General features: G+C 40.3%; 1 protein-coding gene across 1 annotated transcript in view; it reads left to right on the top strand.

Moving 5' to 3' along the window:
• The window catches only part of cabp4.L (calcium binding protein 4 L homeolog), an 82,232-nt gene that overhangs the window by 55,876 nt on the left and 6,518 nt on the right, over window positions 1–19,838 (top strand). The window contains exon 5 of the mRNA XM_018224769.2: window positions 7,845–7,992. Within this exon, the coding sequence (XP_018080258.2) occupies window positions 7,845–7,992 (148 nt within the window). The remainder of the gene's footprint in view (window positions 1–7,844; window positions 7,993–19,838) is intronic.

The following is a 19,838-nucleotide window of genomic DNA, read 5'->3' as shown; positions in this document are numbered from 1 at the left end:
GGCCGCTATATCTTAGTAAAAATCAACATCCAGGGTCAAACACTGACTCTAGCCAACATCTATAGCCCCAATATAAAACAGACAACATTCATCACTTCAATATTAAACAAATTAACACAGTGGGCAGAAGGCACAGTAATATTTGGACACTTTAACATGACACTTGACCCCATGATAGACACATCAGCCAGCAAATCAGCAATACCGTATTACCTCCATAAGGCCCTGAAGAAGCAGCTACATCAAGAGCAGTTAATAGACACTTGGTGCCTACAATATCCCTCTGCTAAGGACTATACATTCCACTCACAAGTTCAAAATTCATACAGCAGGATAGACTACCTCTTGGATTCCTCATCACTCCTTAGAACAGGTCACGGGATCAGCTATTTGAACTATCACCACCTCAGACCATCGAACTTTATCACTCTTGAAATGAACAAAGCAAAAAGACAGAAGTGGGCTTGGAAGTTAAATGACTCCCTACTCTTTGACCCACTCTGCCTTAAAGAGTTAACAGAGGTCATAAAGGAATATAAATCTATACACGCTTCTGACACCTCATCCTTGCTAACAAAATGGGAGGCACTCATATGTGTGCTAAGCGGGATTTTAATCAAATATGGCGCATAGCTCAAAAAGGAGAGAGCCAACAAAGTAACAAACCTCCTAAATGACCTGGAACAACGACACAAAAGAACATTAGATAGGGCAACTTTAGGTGAACTCATTAATCTGAGACAACAACTTCAAAGAGAACAGGAGACATCAATATTACATAAAAATATGCAGAAAACAGTTGTATGAATACGGGAACAAAAGTGGAAAGCTATAAGCAAGGGCACTCAAAACAAAGCAGGCCTTAAAAAACACATACCCATGATAAAAGACACCTCACTGAAATTATGTCATACCACAACAGAAATTGCCAAAACCTTCCACAAATATTACACATTCTTATATAATCTAAATAACACAACAATAAAGTTGCACAGCATATTTTTAAAAGGCAATATTAGTAAGGAAATTTAAACAAAAAGATTGGTGAGGTTTTCTTCTACAGCAGAGGCTGTAAGCATTTCATCATAAAAATGTATCTGAGCTTCTGGTTTTCCTAAGTGAAATAAAGAAATTTCCACAGCATGGAAAGAGATTACAAGTTTATTGGGTTGCCATTGGTATGTAAAGTGGTTCATGGTTTTTCCAAAGCATTCTCTGTACTAGTAACTTAATTAGTCACAGAGTAAATTCCATTTCTATTGCCCACCCTCCCCCAGGGAAGACACATCTGCAAAGACTCCCAGGGCACTGTTAAAATTTGCACCCATCTGTGCTTTACAAGTAGGGATGCACCGAATACACTATTTTGGATTCAGCCGAACCCCGAATACCGAACTAAATCTGAATCCTAATTTGCATATGCAAATTAAGGGTGGGAAGGGACATCCGCTGCCTAAAGGAGGAAAAACGGGCTCTCTAGCACATACAGAGTCGAAGAACAAAACAGGGCCTATCTCCTCGACTTGAAGCCGGGGAGTCGAGTAGTAGAGGTACCCGGGACCGAGCTGGGGCCTGAACTGCAGGGCAGACTGCTGAGCTGCAGGGAGACCTCTGACCTGGTGATGTGGGGAACCTCGGGGTAGACTGTGGGTAAATCGGTGGACAAGATGGTGGCGAGACAGTAGATTGCAGATCTCCGGATCACAAGGTGCTTTATTTTTTTGTGGTTTTTGTGCTTTTTTATTTTGTTTTTTGTGAAGCTATGGTCGTTGGAACAACTAAGGTCCAGGTCTATAACCCAGACACTCCTTTAGTACAGCAATCATACATATCTTACGATAAAGGATGGCTTATTGCACACACTACAGGATTTCGGCCTACTTCGGGAGCCGGATCTTCTGACCGCGGTCTCGCCTGGGGCCAATGACTGGAGGAGAAGCACTCGGAAACAGTGTACGGGGACGCGGAAGCGCGGAAAGCGAGCAGGAGTCCGTGCTAGGCTAAGAACTAACCCCAGTCAATCCGCTCTCCTGTCCATACTACTATCTAATGTCTGCTCCATAGAAAATAAAATGGACTACATTCGACTCCAGCGAACAACCCAGCGTGAATTCAGAGACTGCTGCATGTTCGTATTCATGGAGACGTGGCTCAGCGAAAGTGTCTCGGATGCCGCCATTCAGCTGGATGGGCTGGTAGCGGTTCGAGCTGACAGAGTCGCTGCTCTGAGCGGTAAGAATCACGGCGGTGGTCTGTGTGTTTACATCAACACGAAATGGTGCAGGAACTCTGTGCTTGTGTCCAGCCACTGCTCACCGCAGGTGGAGTTTGTTGTTGTGAAGTGCAGACCCTTTTCTTTACCCTGTGAGTTTGCCTCCATTCATATTATTGGAGTTTACATTCCTCCCAGTGCGAACACCAAAGATGCACTATGGGAGCTGTACAGCGATATCACGGACATACAAAACACTCACCCAGATGGACTGATTATCATCGCTGGAGATTTTAACCATGCAAATCTCATTTCAGTGCTCCCTAAATTCCATCAGCATGTGGAATTTGCTACGAGAGGGCCAAACACACTGGATCAGGTTTACACAAACATTTGAGGAAAAAAAAGAAGAAAAAGTGAAATCAAAACCCTGTTAGTCTATAGACACTCACTTCTAAGCAAACCAGTTCAGTGTGGCGCCTATATAGTATAGTTGGCAGAAATGCCTTATATAAAACGTAACTTTTAATAGAAATTAAGCTAAAAAGAAGAACGCCCACAAAACGACAACCCACTGCTAAAAGCCCATTAGGCCGCAGTGCAGGAAACAATGTCCTTAAAAAACATTCACTTAAAAACTAGCAAATGGTGGAAATGGTGGTATCTTTAGTCAGCCAACAAACACACTTCGCCGGTAGTAATATTAACCATTGGTTACAGTGTGATTACACAAACATTTCCAGTGCGTACCGAGCAGAGCCCTGCCCACACTTTGGATACTCAGACCACATCTCTATTATGCTAATTCCAGCATACAGGCCACTCGTCAGGCACTCTAAACCGGTTCTGAAGCAGGTGAAAACATGGCCAGCAGGAGCAATGACTGCTTTTCAGGACTGTTTTGAGTGCAATGACTGGAACATGTTTAGGGAGGCTGCAACCTACAGCGACTACATCAACTTGGATGAGTATACGTCATCTGTAATCAGCTACATCACAAAGTGCATTGATGATGTCACTGTCTCCAAGAGCATCACTACACACCTCAACCAGAAGCCATGGTTCACTGAAGAGGTACATGTGTTACTGAGGGCCCGAGACTCTGCTTTCAGGGAAGGTGATGAAGTCGCCCTGAGAACAGCGAGAGCCAAACTTTCTCGTGCCATCAGAGTAGCTAAGCATGCATACACTCACAGAATACACAGCTTCTTCCAGGAGAATGGCGACACACGACGCATGTGGCAGGGCATCCAGGCTATCACAAACAACAGGTCAACACCATCTGCCTGTGACAGTGACACCTCCATTGCAGATGCACTGAATGACTCCTATGCACGGTTTGAAGCACAGAACAACACAGGAATGAGGAAGACCATCACTCTGCCTAGTGGTGGCTGACGTGAGGATGACTCTAGAAGGAGTAAACCCACGGAAGGCTACAGGACCAGACAATATCCCCTAAGAGAATGTGCAGATCAGCTGGCAGATGTTTTCACTGACATCTTTAACATCTCCCTGATCACCTCCACTGCCCCAAAGTGCTTCAAAACCACCACAATTGTCCCCATGCTAAAGAAGTCATCAGTGTCCTGCCTCAATGACTACCGTCCTGTGGCACTCACCCCCATCATCATGAAGTGTTTTGAGAAGCTTGTCAAGAAACACATCAAAACCCTGCTGCCACCAACACTGGACCCCCTACAGTTCGCATACTGTCAAAATCGCTCAACAGACGATGCAATAGCCACCACCCTCCATCTGGCCCTCTCTCATCTGGATAAAAAAGACACCTATGTTCGAATGCTGTTCATAGACTTCAGTTCAGCATTCAACACTATCATTCCTCAGCATCTGATAGAAAAGCTGAGCCTGCTTGGACTGAACACCTCCGTCTGCAGTTGGATTCTGGATTTCCTGACCGACAGACCTCAGTCTGTCAGGACTGGAAACATCATCTCCAAAACCACCACACTGAGCACTGGAGCCCTTCAAGGCTGTGTGCTTAGTCCTCTACTGTTTACTCTGCTGACGTATGACTGTGCAGCCACGTACCGCACAAATCACATCATAAAGTTCGCTGATGACACGACCATGGTGGGTCTCATCAGCAATAATGATGAGTCACCATACAGAGAGGAGGTGCAGCGGACTGGTGCAGAGCCAACAACCTGTCTCTCAGTATAGACAAAACAAAGGAGATGGTTGTTGACTTTAGGAAGACTAGGAGTGACCACCTGCCACTGTATATCGACGGCTCTAATGTGGAGATCGTCAAAAGCACCAAATTCCTTGGTGTCCACCTGGTGGAGAACCTCACCTGGTCCCACAACACCAGCTACTTAGCCCAAGAAAGCCCAACAGCGCCTCTGCTTCCTGCTCAAGCTGAGAAAATCCCATCTCCCACCATCCATATTCAAAACCTTCTACAGAGGGACTATCGAGAGCATCCTGAGCAGCTATATCACTGCCTGGGCTGGGAACTGCACTGTCATGGAGCGCAAGACCATACAGAGGATAATGAAGACAGCAGAGAAGATCATAGGTGTCTCTCTTCCTTCCATCATGGACATTTACACCACTCGCTACATCCGTAAAGCCACCAGCATTGTGACTGATCCAACACACCCCTCACACTCACTGTTCACACTCCTGCCATCTGGAAAAAGGCACCGAAGCATTAGGGCCCTCACTATCAGACTGTGTAACAGTTTCTTCCCCCAAGCCATAAGGCTCCTGAATACTCAAGGACTGGACAGATCTCTCTCACACACACACTCCATCTGACCTTACTATATACCACAACATTACACAGCCACTGTCCGCCATTGTATAAATAAATAGCCATTGGATACAATTGTTCTCTTTGAGCACATTTGCACTTTACCATGTTCTTTATCATGTTCTTACTACTATCATATCACAATGATACACCCATCATGTCTGACGTTTAGCATTATTTACTTAACATATTACATCTGTTGAGTGTGCACTGTATTGTCCTGTCCCTGCACTATGCTGTCCTGTCTTGCAGGAGTTGCATATTTTTGCACTTGCACTTTTTTGTCTGTTGTCCAGTACATCTATGTTGTGTGTAGCACCATGGTCCTAGAGGAACGTTGACTTGACTCACTCTTGACTTGACTCTCTTGACTATATACAAGTCAAGTGCCCATCTCCACCCCCAGGCATCTTGTAGAATAAAAAATGGCAAGTGAAAATAGCAATGCCACAATAAATAAAATATCAAAGTGTAGTGCCATCATTTGGGGTTGACAGGTAATGTTTAGTTTTACAGTATCATCTGTTCTCTGCATTAATTATCTTTTCTCTTACAAAGGAACAAAGAAATGGCTTTGAAGGGCTATTGACATTATTCCTTAAAGGGCACCTGTTGGGTAAAAATGTTATCCCCAACCAAAGGTGCGGGCATTCTGGTTTGGGATAGCAGAGGGAGCTCCCGATGCGAGCAGCCATGTCTGGTGACTCGCATGAGCATATGTGACATCATGCGCATAATGAGCAATTCAGGGCAGATTTTCATTATGCGCTTGTGAGTGACCAGACATGGCTGCTCACACCGGGAAATATTTACCCAACAGGTACCCTTTAAGGCTAATTTGTACCTTCTGAAAACAAAAGCTTGGTTATTTGTGCTCCAGTTTTGTGAACAAAACAAAAAATATAATCTCTTCTCAATTTTGAGAGCCCTTCAGTGGAAAACAAATTTTTGCAACAAACCCACTTTTATTTTTTAATATCCCTGATTGTGGGAGAGGTTCTGTAGTGTTACAATTTATTTTCCTTTATTTTTTTACACTTTATTTTCCAAAACACCTTGTAATCTTTGACTTCTGTCACTTGTGCATTGTGATCTTGGCAAAACAAGCCACTTAACACTTTTACTGCCAAGCACATATGTTTTTCAGGGGTCTTTTTACAGTTATGGGGATCTTATGATACATAATAGGCAGTCAGGGGGCATTGTATGTGTAGCCCTATTCTGCTACTGCAAGAAATCTAGCACTTATTTTCTTGATTGTATAATTACAGGAGTCCTGTGCCTCCGCTATTTGGAAGAGCAGGTACACTATAAAATGACATGCCTCCACCCAGGGTCAAGTCAGACCCATAAATAGCATGCAGACATGTGGATCTCTTTAAAATCTCTCTTTGATGGGTACTGGTTATAGTCACATGAATGATAAGTAAGTGCTTCCAACAAATAATCATCCAGGGTATACTCACATGTTTCAGGATGAGTGTTCATAACACCCTAGTAGTAGCATTGCCTGCCTTTGGTGCACAATCCCCACTGAAGGTGAATCTCACAGGGTCCCACACTCCAAGGATCTTTCTATCCCTGAGCCCAACCACTTGAGTGCCTAACTTTCTTCACCTATTCTGAAACCTTCCTTTGTTCCAGGCCCTATGGAGCACAAAAGTACTTTCTCCAGCAACTGTGCAGACCCAAAGAGACTGAGCATATGGTACCTTCCCCTTTTTAAAAATAGAGTAGTGACATCTACTGGCCAGTCACTGAACTGCCAACATAATACACAGGAAAAGGAAACAGCTTCCCTTCTGAGGACCAATATAGCTGACTATGTTATGCCCAGGGAAGCAAAAGAAATAAAGGTTTACAAAACATTTACCCTCCTATATATGTAAGACATTGGGTGAGAAAATCTGGTGAATGCAATATTTTTAGGCGATTTTCAGAAATGTCATAAAAAAAACACTGCCTTTAGCATAGTTTTGCAGTTTGGTAGTTTGGAGTAGAAAGACAGTTATCCATTTTGGATTCATTGGAAAGTGTACTTTCCAAAAGTATATGGTTTGTAGGGGTCTTTGTACTGTTAGGGGGTCTTATGATACATAATATGCAGTCAGGGGGCTTTGTTTACAGAAGACAAAGTGGCTGGCATAGTTTGGTAAATCTATGCATATTGGATAACAAAGTGTTCAGTAGACCCCTAGAGGTATATTTATCAAAGAGTGAAGTTAATAGTGAAGTTCCGCCACCAGAGTGAAATTCCGCAGCTCTCAATTCATTTCTATGGGATTTTGAAAGGCGTATTTATCAATGGGTGAAAGTGAAAGTTCACCCTTTGATAAATACGCCTATAAAAATCCCATAGAAATGAATGGAGAGTGGCGGAATTTCACTCTAGTGGCGGAACTTCACTATTAACTTCACGCGGGTATCGGGTCGGCCCGCACATCACTAATGGGGAGCCAGGGAGCTACTATACATACCTTCAGAGGCACATATCTTCACTGTTAAAGGGCTGTTGTTTCTTTGGACTACTACAGAATCTCAAAACATAATGTGCCTCATTTCTTGCCTACTTTTTTGTTAAGCTTTACTAAGATTTGTTCATAATGAAGTTTATAGCAGTTGTTGAGAAGTGTTAAGAGTAAATAGGATTTCCTCATCAAGAAGCAAAGCTGAGGTTAATTATAGGTGCAGAAGAAACCAGTAATTTGAGAAAAACAGCAATATACTATAAGGTAGTGTTGACTGGGGGAAACATGTAATCCTATGCAGTTTTTCATTATAATTTTTTCAAATAGAAATATATAATTCTTATTGTTTAAATATGATTTCAAATTTTTCTATAATCTTTCTTAGTTCGATGTGAATGGAGATGGTCATATTAGTGGTTTAGAGCTTCATGATGCTGCTCAGAGCTTCTTGGGAGAACCGCTGAACTCCAGTGAAGTCCAGGAAATGATTCATGATGTAGATCTCAATGGGGATGGCAGAGTTGACTTTGACGGTAAGAGTATTAAATGTTTAATTTTGATATTTGTGAGATAATGGTGTATCTAAGGGTAATATTAAAAAGTGGTCATAAAAAGCGCAACATTTTTTCCATAATAAAAGAAATCTAGTACCAAGCAACTTTCAAATATTCATACATTTCTATGGAAAGCAATAACTGTCTGGGTTTTTATATTGTCTGAACTGCTGGTTAGAACAACTGCTCAAAATCCAGCTGTTTAACAGAGCTGACGTCTGCTATATTGTTTCAAGAGTCAAAACCAAAAGAGTATTGTAAAGGGAGCATAGCTTTATCCTAGCTAAAGAAGTTACTTATTTGAGTGCAGTTTTCAGCTTCTGTCTTAGAAACCCAATGTAGGGGAAGAGGTATGTCAGAGTGGCATGGCAGAGTGCTTTCCTCATTTCTTTATAAATTGAGTAGGGGAAGAGGTATGTCATATTGGAGATTTCAGGGATTTTAAAATAAAAAGTTTTACTTATGCTTTAAATGTTGTTAGCAGACTTATGGTATATTTATCTAGTACCTAAAATATCCCTTATACTGAAAATGAAAGGTCTAAGGTGGCCATACACAGGGAGCATCAACCTATCAACGAACAGATGCGACCATGATCCAACAGAATTTTTTACCCTGCCTGATCGACATCTGGCCGACTTTCGGTTGGCAGGACTGCATCAATGAACAGATGCAGCCGCAATCCAAGGGGATTTTTTACCCTGCCCGATTGACATCTGGAATTAATGACATCCTATCGAATGGCCCCACACACGGACCAATAAGCTGCCAACATGGTCTGTCTGCAGCTTTTATTGGCCCTTGTATGGGGGCCTTTAAGCATTCAGGGTAATAGATTCTTTTTTCTTTTTTTTCATATTCAGTTTTATTGAAACAATATGTTTTACACTGCCATATGTGAGACATTAATAAACATTTTATATGTTATTTTTAAAATATTGATATTGCCATATGATATTTATTTTACATATACAGTTGTTTTTTTAAGGGGCATCTTTTCTAAAGCATAATAATAATAAAACAACCTTACTTGTTACATATAATACAGAGAACAAAAAGAAAAAATAATAAATAAAGGAAAGAAAAGAAAAAGGAAATGAAAGGAAAAGAAGAGGACTGGCAAGGCTGTTGTTTTTATGTATATTGTTTCTAAGTACTTCTAAAAGGGTATATAGAATAATATTCTATATTCTTATTCTCTATAAATTGCATCCAGAAAAACCATGTACCTGCGAATTTTCCATAAGTTTTATTTGTGGAGGGTGTCAATTTTTCCATCAGGTATGCCTGTATATCATTTACTGTTTTATACCATTCTTCTCTGGTGGGTGTTACTGGACTTCTACAATGAATTGGTATTAATGATTTTGCTGCCATTAGAAGTTGAATTAGGATCGTTGTTTTTAAAAGGTCATAGAAGCCGGTTTGGTGGTATAATTGTATGGTAGGAGGAGATTTGGGTAGAAGGACACCAGTAATTTTCTTACAGCCTGTTAGTATGTTGGTCCAGAATGTATTTAATGTAGGCCACGTAAGCCAGATGTGGGAGAGAGTTCCTTTATCTGTTCCACATTTCCAACACGAATCATCAGATATTGATCCCATTTGTTTTAATTTTACCGGGGGTTCTATACCACCTTGATAACAGTTTATACTGTATGAGTATTCCTGGTATTTGTTGCTAATGGAACAGCGAGTGTTAGTTTTAAAGATGTTTTCCCATTCAGAACTGGTGGGTGAAATTTTAAGTTCCGTTTCCCATTGAGTGGTATATGACGGTTGTCATATACGTCAACGCCCATATTTAAAAGCATAGGACCACCATTAGTTTAAAGGGGTGGGTATGGGGTGCTATTACAAAAAAAACCACATGAAGCTAAGCCACAGCTTCCGGCTAATAATACAATATACAAAATTTGGGGGGTTCTGGAAGCACTCTAAAGGCTAAATTAAAGTATACTCAAGTATAATGGAAGTGCTACTTACAATGCACTTCCCTGGTCCCCTGTCTCATAAATAATTCAGTATAAATGCAAGTGCATGTATTTACAAAACAGGGGTTGTGTTTTATACTTATAGTTAATTAGCAGTTTATACAGAACAGAGATGTGGCATGGGAGAACAGTCTCCTTGGTATATAGGGTTTCAAAAGGTGTCAGCTCACGTAAGGATGTTCCTTTTAATTTTAGAGTTGTCAGCCAGTGGGAAACTTGGATGAATCTCCAATAATCCTGTTTGGTCCAGCTGTCTTTTATTATTCTCCAATGTAGATGAGAGTTGGGTTTGGTGTATTCCATGATGATGCGAGCCAAAATGCATGCTTGATAATACGATTCAAAGTCAGGGTAACCTAGTCCTCCTTCTTGCTTTGAATTGTATAGAGATTGGATCTTAATTCTACTTCTCTTTCCTTGCCAAATATATTGTCTAATCACACTATTGATTTCAGTAAATGTTTTGATGTAAGGTAAACAGGGAGAGTTTGAAACAGATATTTAGGGAGAATAGTCATTTTCACTATGTACCCAACCATAAAAATTGTTTTTCCCCCATTCTTTCCTTTCATTATCTTATGAGTTGTATAAAGTAGAGGTTTGAAATTCAAATTGTATAAGAGCTTGCAGTCAGACGAAATCTGAATCCCCAGGTATTTTATGCTGATTGGTTGCCATTTTAAAGTAAAATTTGATATTCCCTGTTTGCTACAACTGCAGACAGCGCTATATAACTAAATGATGATGATGATATCAGTTGTTGTTTTAGTTTATTTGTTATATTTATAGAGAGGGCCTCTGATTTTTCCATATTAATTTTATAGTTAGACAGTTTTCCAAATTCTTGTAGTCTCTTTAGTAAGTTAGGAATTGTAGTAACTGGTTTTGAATTTATAAACAGTAAATCATCTGCAAATGCAGCTGTCTTATAATTCCCATTTCCAATTGTTATACCTGTAATGTTCGGATCTCGTCGGAAAGCGTTTTACAAAAATTCCATGGTGATCACATATATAGGTGGGGACAAGGGACACCCCTGCCTTTTCCCGTTTGTTATATCAAATGGTGGTGAAAGGAGACAATTTACTTGTACCTGGGCTGATGACTTTGTGTATGAGGCCATTATCTTTGCCGTAAATTTAGGGACAAACTTTAGGCTTTGCAGTGCTAAGTCAAGGAAGTCCCAGTTGACTATGTCAAAGGCATTCTCTGCATCTTTTGAAATAAGCAGAGAGGGCCTTCCTTGATTTTTTGTCCAAGGAATCCAGTTCAATACTTTGTAAGTATTTTCTTTCGCTTCTCGACCCATAACAAAGTCTACTTGATCCCTGTGAATAATCAAGGGTAGGATGGATTTCAACCTTTGGGGAAGTATTTTGGTAAATAATTTAAGATCTAGGTTGAGGAGTGATATGGGCCTATAACTACTACAATTAGTTTCGTCTTTACCTTGTTTTGGGATGATAGAGATATGCGCTAGTAGAAATTCTTTATTAAGAGGGTTGTCTGTATCAAGGGTATTATATAATGTTTCTAGTGCAGGTATTACCTGTATGTTGTAAACTTTGTAAAATTTGGCTGTGAAGCCATCAGGGCCTGGTGCTTTATTTCATGGCAATTGTTTAATGGTCTCTAATATTTCCATTTTAGTAAATGGAGCTTTAAGTATATCTAGATATGTATTTGGGATCGCAGGAAGCAGCGCAGATCCAATTAATGCAGTTCCTTCAATGCCGCCCCCCCCGCCGTCAGGAACACTATTGTGTATGGGATCTGTTATCCGGAAACCCATTATCCAGAAAGTTCCGAATTACGGAAAGGCCGTCTCCCATAGACTCCATTATAATAAAAGAATTTCAATTTTTAAAAAATAATTTCTTTTTCCCTATAGTAATAAAACAGTAGCTTGTACTTGATCCTAACTAAGTTATAATTAATCCTTATTGGAACCAAAACCAGGCTATTGGGTTTAATGTTTACATGATTTGCTAGTATTCTTAAGGTGTGAAGATCCAAATTACAGAAAGACCCATTATCCGGAAAGCCCCAGTAAATCTGCCCCTAAGTGTTTATTTCTTAGAGCTTGGGCTAACATTTTTCCTACTTAGTTCCCATATTCAAAGTATTTTGCCTAATTTTAGTTAATGTTTTTTAAAGATTGTCATTGAGGAGAGTTTGGAATTTTAGTTCTTGCTCAGTTAGGGATTTATGTTTTCTATTTCTTGGCCTTTTTTTGTGTTTTGTTTCTAGGCTATGTATCTGCTCTAGTAATTGCATGATTTTTTTCTTGTTTTTGTATACAAGATCCATGTTTGATAAGTATTCCTCTAGTGAGACATTTAAGGGCTTGCCATTTAGTTAGGGGAGATGTTGTTGTGTCTTTTTGTATGGCTTCATTATAGGTCAAGAGAGCAGAAAGTAATTCTTTTGTACAGTCTTGGTTATCTAACAATGATTCATTACGTTTCCACCTCCATTCTGGTTTAGTCTTGTATGGCAAATGTATGGTTAATTGAGTGGCCTTGTGGTCTAACCATAATATGTCTTGCATCTTTGATGATGTTAACCAACCCAGGTGGTTTTGGGTAAGAAAAATGTAATCAATTCTTGTATAAACTTCTCTAGCATGGGAGTAGAAGGTATAATTCTTTTCAGCTGGTTACATATTACCTCCATGTATCAATCAACTGGGCTGTTAATGGTTTTGTGTATTAGATTGATAGCTGAGTATGGTATTGGAGAGGATCCTTTAAAAGAGTCTATTGTTGGTTGTAGCGTTAGGTTTAGGTCTCCTCCTAAAATAATAATACACCCTTCCCCAAAATTTTCAATAGTTTTTATCATCTTTTTCAGATATGAAAGTTGCTTTTTATTCGGGAGGTATATACAGTACTGCCTATGGTACATTTAGCGGCCCATTTACTTAGCTCGAGTGAAGGAATAGAGGAAAAAATACTTAGAATTTCGAATGGTTTTTTTGGCTACTTCGACCATCGAATGGGCTACTTCGATCTTCCACTACGACTTCGAATCGAACGATTTGAACTAAAAATCGTTTGACTATTGAACCATTCGATAGTCGAAGTACTTTAAGAAAAAACTTCGACCCCCTAGTTCGCCACCTAAAAGCTACCGAAGTCAATGTTAGCCTATGGGGAAGGTCCCCATAGGCTTTGCTATCTTTTTTAGCTCGAAGAAAAATCGATGGATTAAAATCCTTCGAAGTCTAAGGATTTAACTTCGACAGTCGAATATCGAGGGTTAATTAACCCTCGATATTCGACCTCAAGTAAATTTGCCTCCTACGTGTGATGGAGTCCTTTAACTAAAATGTAGCTACCTTTATCATCTTTGAGGGTGTCTAATAATTGGAAATCTTTATTTTTATCTCCTTTATTTTTTTGTAGAGGGTTGCTGCTATAGTACCACCTGGGATGGTATCCATGTTTAATGGGTTGAGAATCACCACCTTTGAAATGTGTATCTTGAAACAAAACAATATAAAATATTTTTTTCTCTATACATAGCATGCAATATTTTACGTCTTTTTTTCTGGATTCACGGTTGGGCAGCTGTGGAGTCTTTGAGGGTATAGCAAAATTTCAGCCATTCATTTACATCTACTTCTTTAAGGTCCAGCCCATCCAGGAACATTGGTAGGTCATCTGTTTCAGTGAGCATACTGTAAATGTTATGTTATTTTGGTCACTTGCAGGCTGAACGGATAGCCCCATTTAAATGTGAAGTTTTTATCTTTAATTGCTGTAAGCAGAGGTCTCAGAAGTCTCTGTTGTTGGAGGGTTTACCACGACAAATCTTGAAATATTATAATTGAGGTGTCTTGAAAGATTATATTTTGCAATTTCCTTGCTGTTTGCAGAATTTCTTATTTTACTGGATATCTGGTTAGACAGTATATTATGTCTCTGGGCTTGTTTGTTGGCAGGTCTTTTTGGTCATAATGCCCTGTCTCAATCTCCACATTGTGTCTTTGGTTTTTACAGGATTTGGTAGAGGCTTGTGCTGTCTACATTTTTTACGGAAGGCCTCGTATGCATAGATTACATTGTCTCCCAAGATTATCTAGCACTTCCAGTCATTTTTGTAGTGAGTAAAGCATTTTATTATGTGTTGCATTGGCCTGTATAAGAGATCATGTGGCTGTTTCTACTGTTTCTTGTCTAGTCTCAGTTTCCGACATGCGCGAGTATAAAGCTGCAATTTCCAGTTTTAAGTCTGCAGTGTCATCACTTACTGTCTTTTTGATTTGTGTTAACAAGTTTTCAAATTCTTGTTTAGTCAGTAATGTTTTCAGGTAGGATAAGGTAGTGGTGTCTGTACTCATGGACTCGTTGTCGGAGTCATCATTAGGGCTTCACGCTCGTCTCAGCCCATCTTGGATCTGTGTGACATGGCCTCTGAGTCCGTTGAAGTAAAAAACTGCTTTAGTGAAATGTCTAGAGGCACAGTTATCAAATTCCGAATTTATGTGAGTTTTTTTAATCCCCTAAACTTCCATAAATTCAAAATTTAACTAGTCGAAATGTATTAATAAAATCGTAATTTTTAAATGACTCGAAAATTCGAATCAACTTCTATTTGCATTCGATCAAACTCGGTATGAGTTTTTTCACCTAAAAAAAAACTTGAATGTCAGGAAGGCTGCAAACATCTCCAAATTGGACCGTTCTCACTGACATAAACAGCAATTTGGCAGTTTTTAGATGGCAAAGAGTCAAATTTTAATTGCCAAATCTCAAAAATCTAATTAAAATAGGATAAATCTCAAAAATCTAATTAGAATTTTTTTTAAATCTCGAATCAATTCAACCCTTCTCGAATTATTATCTGCACAGTCAGTGTTAGTATATTTCTGGTCTGTGTTTTTTTTTAATTTTGTCTTTATTTGCGCCAAGATACATACTGTACAAAATTGAATGAAACATGCCAATACAGTCATGAATAGGATTACAAATGGAAACTGGAGTTTCATTAGTTATGTTACTCTGATTTATCAGAGAATATGTTGTTTTGATTTATCATCGAATTTAAGACTCTGTCCAGACTCTTAACAGCCTAAATAATTCCAGTACTCTCTCTACAGTTTACCTTGAGGATTTAAACGTGTGCATGGTCAGTATAGCACCATGCACCATCCATATTTTGATCTTATGTTCTATAGGTTGTTAATTTGTCTTCAAGTATGCCTTTCAAACCCCACTGTAACTCTCGTTTTAACTCTCACTACTAGTAATGAGTGAAAAAAATCCCCACAGTCAGTTTGGTAGCAAACATCTGGTTTTTGCTGCAGGCAAAAAGTTTTGCGAACCAATGGCAGAAATTTTCCATTCAGTCAGTTTTGCTTCAAGGTTCTGGTTGAAAAAGTCCATCAAGTTCAACCCCTCAAAATGATCTATACACACACCCTCCCTACTCTCAGATAAATGATATATACCCATATCTATACTAACTATAGAGTTTAGTATCACAATAGCCTTTGATATTATGTCTATCCAAGAAATCATCCAAGCCACTCTTAAACGCATTAACAGAATCAGCCATCACAACATCACCCGGCAGTGCATTCCACAGCCTCACTGACCTCACTGTAAAAAACCATTTACGTTGCCTCAAATGAAAGTTCTTTTCTTCTAGTCTGAAGGGGTGGCCTTTGTTACGGTGATCCTCTTTATGGGTAAAATGGTGCCCTGTTGTTTGTCTATAATGTCCTCCAATGTACCAGAGAAAACAACCCCAACCTTGACAGTCTACCCTCATAATTTAAATCTTCCATCCCACTAACCTGTTTAGTTGCACGTCTTTGCACTCTTTCCAGCTCATTTATATCCTTCTTAAGGACTGGAGTCCAAAACCGCACTGCATACTCCAGACGAGGCCTTGCCAGGGACCTATAAAGAGGCATAATTATGTTTTCATCCCTTGAGTTAATGCCCTTTTTTATGCAAGACAGAACCTTATTTGCTTAATAGCCACAGAATGACACTGTCCAGAATAAGACAACTTGTTATCAGCGCCGATTCTACTTACAGCGCCGCCTGAGGCGGCTCCTTCAATGCCGCCCCTCCCTCGCCGGCAGGAACACTAATGCGAAGAGCGCAATAGTGAGAGAGCGCAGACCAGGGCCCCTGGTCTGACGAAGGGGCCCGCCCCCGAAGCGTTACATTGTAATAAACACGCAGGGCTTTGCCCGCATGCATCGAGCTCTGAGTGCCAGTTCTTCTTTTGTTGTAACCATTTAAATTCACAGTCCAGTCACATGTTTCATCCCACCAGGTCTCAGTGATACCAATTATATCATAATTTTTAGAGCATGCAATTAATTCTAGGTCTCCCATTTTACCTGACAACTTCCGAGCATTTGCCAGCATAAAGCGGAGGTTACTACTTTTACTTTTGAAATTTGCATTACTTAGTGGAGAATTATATGTTAAGTTAGTATTATTCTGTTTTCCTTGTAACAGAGGGACCTCCTTAGCTGGTAAACTGTATGCCCCCTCACTCCTCCCACATGACCCCTTACTAATCCCACTGCCCATCTACCCTAGCTTCCCCATAATTCTTTATCTCACCCAACCCCGTGCCTAGTTTAAACACTCATCCAAACTCTTAGCCATTCTTTCCCCTAGCACTGTGAACCCCCTTCCGTTGAGGTGCAAACCGTCATGACTGTATAGGTTGTACCCCAAGGAAAAATTAGCCCAGTGCTCAAGAAACCAAACCCCTTCCTTCCTACACCAAGACTTGAGCTACACATTTAGCTCCCTAAGCTTCCACTGTCTTCCTAAACTTGCCCGTGGCACAGGCAAAATTTCAGAAAAAATGACATTGGAAGACCTTCCCTTGATCTTAGAGCCTAGATCCCTGAAATCACTCAAAAAAACAGAAAAAAAACCTATAAAAATGAAACCACAGTATTTACTGTAAATATAAAACCTTACTAAAAAAATAACAGTTAATAACAAATTCTTATCCTTTTCAGTTGATTTGTTTGCTTTTAGTTGCTTTTTTCAGTCACTAGCCTGTTTGAAGCAAAGTTTTTTCTATGGGGAACAAATAGTATTCTTCTTTAGCCTTAAGCTGAGACGATGATGAAGGCTCACTGGAACTCAATGAATCAAAAGATTCTGAGCTAGACAACACCTCTCACCAGAAGATTGCGCATTTGTGTTAAGGGATGATCTCACTTCATCAACGGATCTAGAAAAAAATTTCTGTGAATAATCTTCAGGCAAAGTTTGATCACATCCTGAACATATATTATGCCTTTATGTCCTCTTTCTTTTCCTTGAAGCTCTTCCTTCAGACATCCAAAATAGAGGAATGAGGCATAAATACACATGAAACTTAACAATGTGACCCTGTAAGTAACTGCTTAGACTACACATCGTACCTTAGCAGCCTAAACTCACACCCACAACAGCATATGCTACAGGAACTTAACACAGTGTGGCAGAGGGATCATAACCTGTAGTTACCTGCTTAAGTAACCCCATCCGGAGGGGAACCGCACCCTCAGCCTGCCAGCCATTAAAGTTCCTGGCAGCTTTCCTCCTTTGCCCTCTCTGAATGATGCTTTGGGGTGCCAAATAAGTGCTGTGATTGGCCATTGGATAGCCCCTATGTGGATTCTCAACCTACATTGAGGCTCTGTTTGGCAGTACACCTGTTTTTATACAAACAAAACGTGCCTCCTAGCCTGAAATTCAAACATAAGCTCCTGCTTTGAGGCCACTGGGAGCAACATCCAAGGGGTTGGAGAGCAACATGTTGCTCACGAGCTACTGGTTGGGGATCACTGTCCTATATTATGACCCTATTATCAGGGTGGGAATGGGAACTGATTACCAGAGGCATCCACAGAAAATTTTCCAGGGGGGGCATGAGGGAACACATTTTAGGACATCATCAGGAGAACACATGCTCCTGCATGTGCTCTCCTAATGAAAAAGTATGCAGAATTGCCTCTTATCATACTCACTGATCCAAAGAGGCTGCAGTCACACCTACGTGCTGCTCACATATGCTGTTGCAATCTCCCCCCTCGTCGCTCAGTCCTCCCTCCTCAGCGATGCGATGCGACACGACTGTCGGATGCAGAAGCTGCACGCTGCGTCTGCATCCGACTGTCGTGTCGCATCGCATCAACAATGCCACACGAACCGACACTGCCACACGAACCGACACTGACCGCACACAGTCTGATCAGATTCAAATCAATGGAGCAGGGGCACTGAGCAGATCTGCTTCTCTCAGACTGCAAAATGACCCAGACTGACAACAGCTGCTGATCAACAACTTGTGTGCCCATAGCCTTAGTGACTGATCAATTATGGAAGTCAAGGCTTATATATATTAGGCCCTACAGAATCAAAGCTACAGGACACATATCTGGCATTAATAACAGGAGAATTTTTTAGATGATAGATTTAGGTTATTTTAACTCTTGTGAACTATCACTGTTTACCATTTCAAGACATGGTATTAAACCAGTTATTTTATGTTGTTTCATTTGCACCGTGGACATGGAATTCCGGGATTTTTTTGGACTGTGGTTTCAAGGATTTTAGGATAATATGTTTTTGTAATTATGTTTCAGGATACATATGGAAGACCTTAGGGATAATGTAGTGTGGGGGAGGTGTCTATCCCACAGATGGCGTGTATGTATATCTAGGAATAAATTTGCAGTCTGGGGCTCTGTCTCATACACTCTGTCACAACACAGATAACACAATCACACAGAAATATGCATTTTAAATACAGTAAATTAACACATACATGTATGTGCATGTACAGGCTGGTTAAATATTTTGTACATTTGAATGAATTTTCTGTAACTTATTTCCATACATGTAAATATACTTAAAATATCACCTTTGTGAGTGGTGGTTATATAATATTTTGTATTATTTTGGTAGGCTGTCAATTATACATTTGACTGGCTAAGTGTTTTGTACATTTGTATTTATTTTCTGTAACTTATTTCCATATATGAAATATACTTAAAATATCAACTTGGTAAGTGGTTGCTATTGATCATAGAACTTACGCAAATTATTTAATGACACAGAATTTTCAGTAATGTATTATTGAGTTTTTATTTTCACAATACTTCCCTTTTAAAGGACATGGAGTGGTGAGTTCACAGGGGAATGCCAATATGTATTTTTTGCATAGATTGGTGCTCCTTTTAGGTAAAAACTGCACTGGCTCAGACCGTGCCACCAATTTACCATAAAACATCACAGGTTTGGGCTTGCCTATGCTCAATAGAGGAAAATGTTCCTATTTTACTCCACTGGAGTCAGGAGTATGTGTCAAGCTTACCAGTATAATCCAGTCGTAGAAGGAGCTGGAGCCGTAGATAGTGAACCCACAAGCGCCTCACACAACCGCTACCCACCTGGAGTGGGACAGGGAGCAGGGTTGTGGAGAGTAGCCAATGATACGATAGCGAAGTACAAAGGATTAGACAAAGTCGTGGTCAGGAGGTCCGAGGTCAAAAGGCAGGCAGCGAGATTCCCAAACGATGAGACAGGCCGAAGAGTCGAGACAGGCAGCAGAAATCGTAGTCCGGGTACAGGCAAGGGTCGATAACAGGAATTCAAGAGATATAGAGACGCTAGGATTTCAGTTAAACAACCTAATAACCAGGCAATGCATCTCCGTCTGAACCAGGTTTAAATATTGTTAGTTTGGCGCCAAACTGGCGTCTTTCCACCGGCGTCGCAGTACTGACATCAGCACGTCCGTCTTAGGCGTTTTCGCCCGCGTCCTTGCGCCAGCGACCGCCGCCGGCGCCTTCGCGCC

Source organism: Xenopus laevis, chromosome 7L (assembly GCF_017654675.1).
Source record: "Xenopus laevis strain J_2021 chromosome 7L, Xenopus_laevis_v10.1, whole genome shotgun sequence".
Taxonomy (NCBI): Eukaryota; Metazoa; Chordata; class Amphibia; order Anura; family Pipidae; genus Xenopus; species Xenopus laevis.
This window is presented reverse-complemented; position numbering and strand designations above follow the sequence as displayed.